General features: G+C 41.4%; 1 protein-coding gene across 1 annotated transcript in view; it reads left to right on the forward strand.

Moving 5' to 3' along the window:
- Positions 1–2,500, forward strand: part of LOC106576617 (receptor-type tyrosine-protein phosphatase beta) — a 135,592-nt gene that overhangs the window by 10,909 nt on the left and 122,183 nt on the right. Inside the window, exons 9-10 of the mRNA XM_045722529.1 lie at positions 59–334; positions 2,498–2,500. The exon at positions 2,498–2,500 is cut by the window's right edge and continues 279 nt beyond it. Coding sequence (XP_045578485.1) covers positions 59–334; positions 2,498–2,500 — 279 coding nt within the window. The remainder of the gene's footprint in view (positions 1–58; positions 335–2,497) is intronic.

Consider the following 2,500-nt stretch of genomic DNA (forward strand, 5'->3'; position numbering starts at 1 on the left):
TTCTCTCTTCCATCCCTCACCCCCAAACAACCCTCTCTACCCTCTTCTTTCCCCCCAGTCCCAGCCCCAGTGCGCTCTCTCCACGTCCAGGGTGGTAAGCGTACTGACCGTCTCTCCATCAGCTGGCTGCCTGGGGCAGGGGAGTGGAGTGGGTACCAAGTGGTCCTGTACGGTGGCCTGGAGGGCTCAACCACCACCCTGGCAGCCCAGGAGCTGGGCATGGAGCAGAGAGAACACCTGTTCCAGGGACTGGTACCTGGCCGTCTGTACCGAGCTGAGGTGGTCACACACAGTGGAGAGCTGACTAATGCTGCGTCTGCAAAGGGAAGGACGGGTCAGTACACAGCCCTCTCTCTCTCTATCTGAAACTCATATTAATGTATAATGATCCAATGATGCCAGGGATGATAGTTGTTATATAATGTCCATTCTACTTTAACCTCTAGGGGACCCCCTTCCCGTTCTCATCCCGGTAACGGGATTGCTTGACAAGATAGCAAAAATCTAATCATTTCAATTTCTCAAACAATCAACTATTTTACACCATTTGAAAGATAAACATCTCCTTAATCCAACCACGTTGTCCGATTTCAAAAAGGCTTTACGGCGAAAGCATAAAGTTAGATTATGTTAGGAGAGTACATAGACAAAAAATTACACACAGCCATTTTCAATGCAAGGACAGGCGTCACCAAAAGCAGAAAACCAGCTAAAATTATGCACTAACCTTTGACAATCTTCATCAGATGACACTCCTAGGACATTATGTTAGACAATACATGCATTTTTTGTTCTATCAAGGTCATATATATATCTAAAAACAGCATTTTACATCGGCGCGTGACGTTCAGAAAAAAATAATTTCCCCCAAAAACTCCCGGTGAATCAGCACTACAATTTACAAAATACTCGTCATAAACGTTGATAAAATATTAAACTGTTATTCAAAGAATTATAGATTAACATCTCCTGAATGCAACCGCATTGACAGATTTCAAAATAACTTTACTGGGAAAGCACACTTTGCAATAATCTGAGTACTGTGCTCAGAAAAATACACTGCGCAATACAGATAGCCGCCATTTTGTAGTCATCTAATGCATAAATAGCATTAGAAATATTTACTTACCTTTAATAATCTTCATCAGAAGGCACTTCCAGGAATCCCAGGTCCACAACAAATGTTGTTTTGTTCGATAAAGTTCATAATTTATGTCCAAATAACTCCTTGTTGTTCGCGCATTCAGTTCAGCTACTCCGAATGTAGGAAGCGCGTGGACAATGTCACGACGAAAAGTTTTAAAAAATCTATTTACGTTCGTTCAAACATGTCAAACGTTGTATAGCATCAATCTTTAGGGCCTTTAGAACGTGAAGATTCAGTAATATTTCAACCGGACGGTTCCTGTGTCTTGAAAAACGTTTTGGAACAGAGGATCCTCCCTCATGAATGCGCACCAATGAAGTGATGTCTTCCCTGGGTGACCAACTTCCCTGCCTTCTCATTCGGGCTCTGTTCATCGTAGACGCCTCAAAAAACTTTCTAAAGACTGTTGGCATCTAGTGGAATCCTTAGTCACTGTGTGTTCCATTGGCAATGACTTGAAAATAGTACAGCCACAAGATTTTAATTTCCTGCTTGTATTTTTCCTCAGGTTTTTGCCTGCCATAGGAGTTCTGTTGTACTTACAGACACCATTCAAACAGTTTTAGAAACTTCAGAGTGTTTCATATCCAAATCTACTAATAACATGCATATTCTAGTTTCTGGACCAGAGTAGTAACCTGTTCAAATTGGGTACGTTTTTCATCCGGCCGTGAAAATACTGCCCCCTAGCCCAGACAGGTTTAACAACTCTATTGACTAGTACTACCTTAGTTAGAAAATACTCTACACTCTGGGTCCATGTTGTTATGTATGGTACGACGTGCTGTACGTCATACTATACGTTGTTATGGTTTACGACAGTGTGCTGCTTTACGGATGAATGGGTTGTCAGGATGAGTGGCACATGTCATTAAACGACAGAGTGATGTACAATGTGAAACCGTGCAGACGTGCGTTCTTCTACAGCTAGGCTAGATATAACACATGTATCCAGAGTTCAAATGACAGAAAAACTTAACACACAGAATAAGTTCAACTTATTCAAAATATTGTTACTTGTAGTAAAGCCTGTTTCTGTCTGTGTTTTGTGTTACTTGTAGTAAAGTCTGTTTCTGTCTGTGTTTTGTGTTACTTGTAGTAAAGCCTGTTTCTGTCTGTGTTTTGTGTTACTTGTAGTAAAGCCTGTTTCTGTCTGTGTTTTGTGTTACTTGTAGTAAAGCCTGTTTCTGTCTGTGGTTTGTGTTACTTGTAGTAAAGCCTGTTTCTGTCTGTGTAACACAAAACACAGACTTGTAGTAAAGCCTGTGTTACTTGTAGTAAAGCCTGTTTCTGTCTGTGTTTTGTGTTACTTGTAGTAAAGCCTGTTTCTGTCTGTGTTTTCCCCCTCAGCCC

The sequence above is a fragment of the Salmo salar genome, chromosome ssa07 (assembly GCF_905237065.1).
Source record: "Salmo salar chromosome ssa07, Ssal_v3.1, whole genome shotgun sequence".
Taxonomy (NCBI): Eukaryota; Metazoa; Chordata; class Actinopteri; order Salmoniformes; family Salmonidae; genus Salmo; species Salmo salar.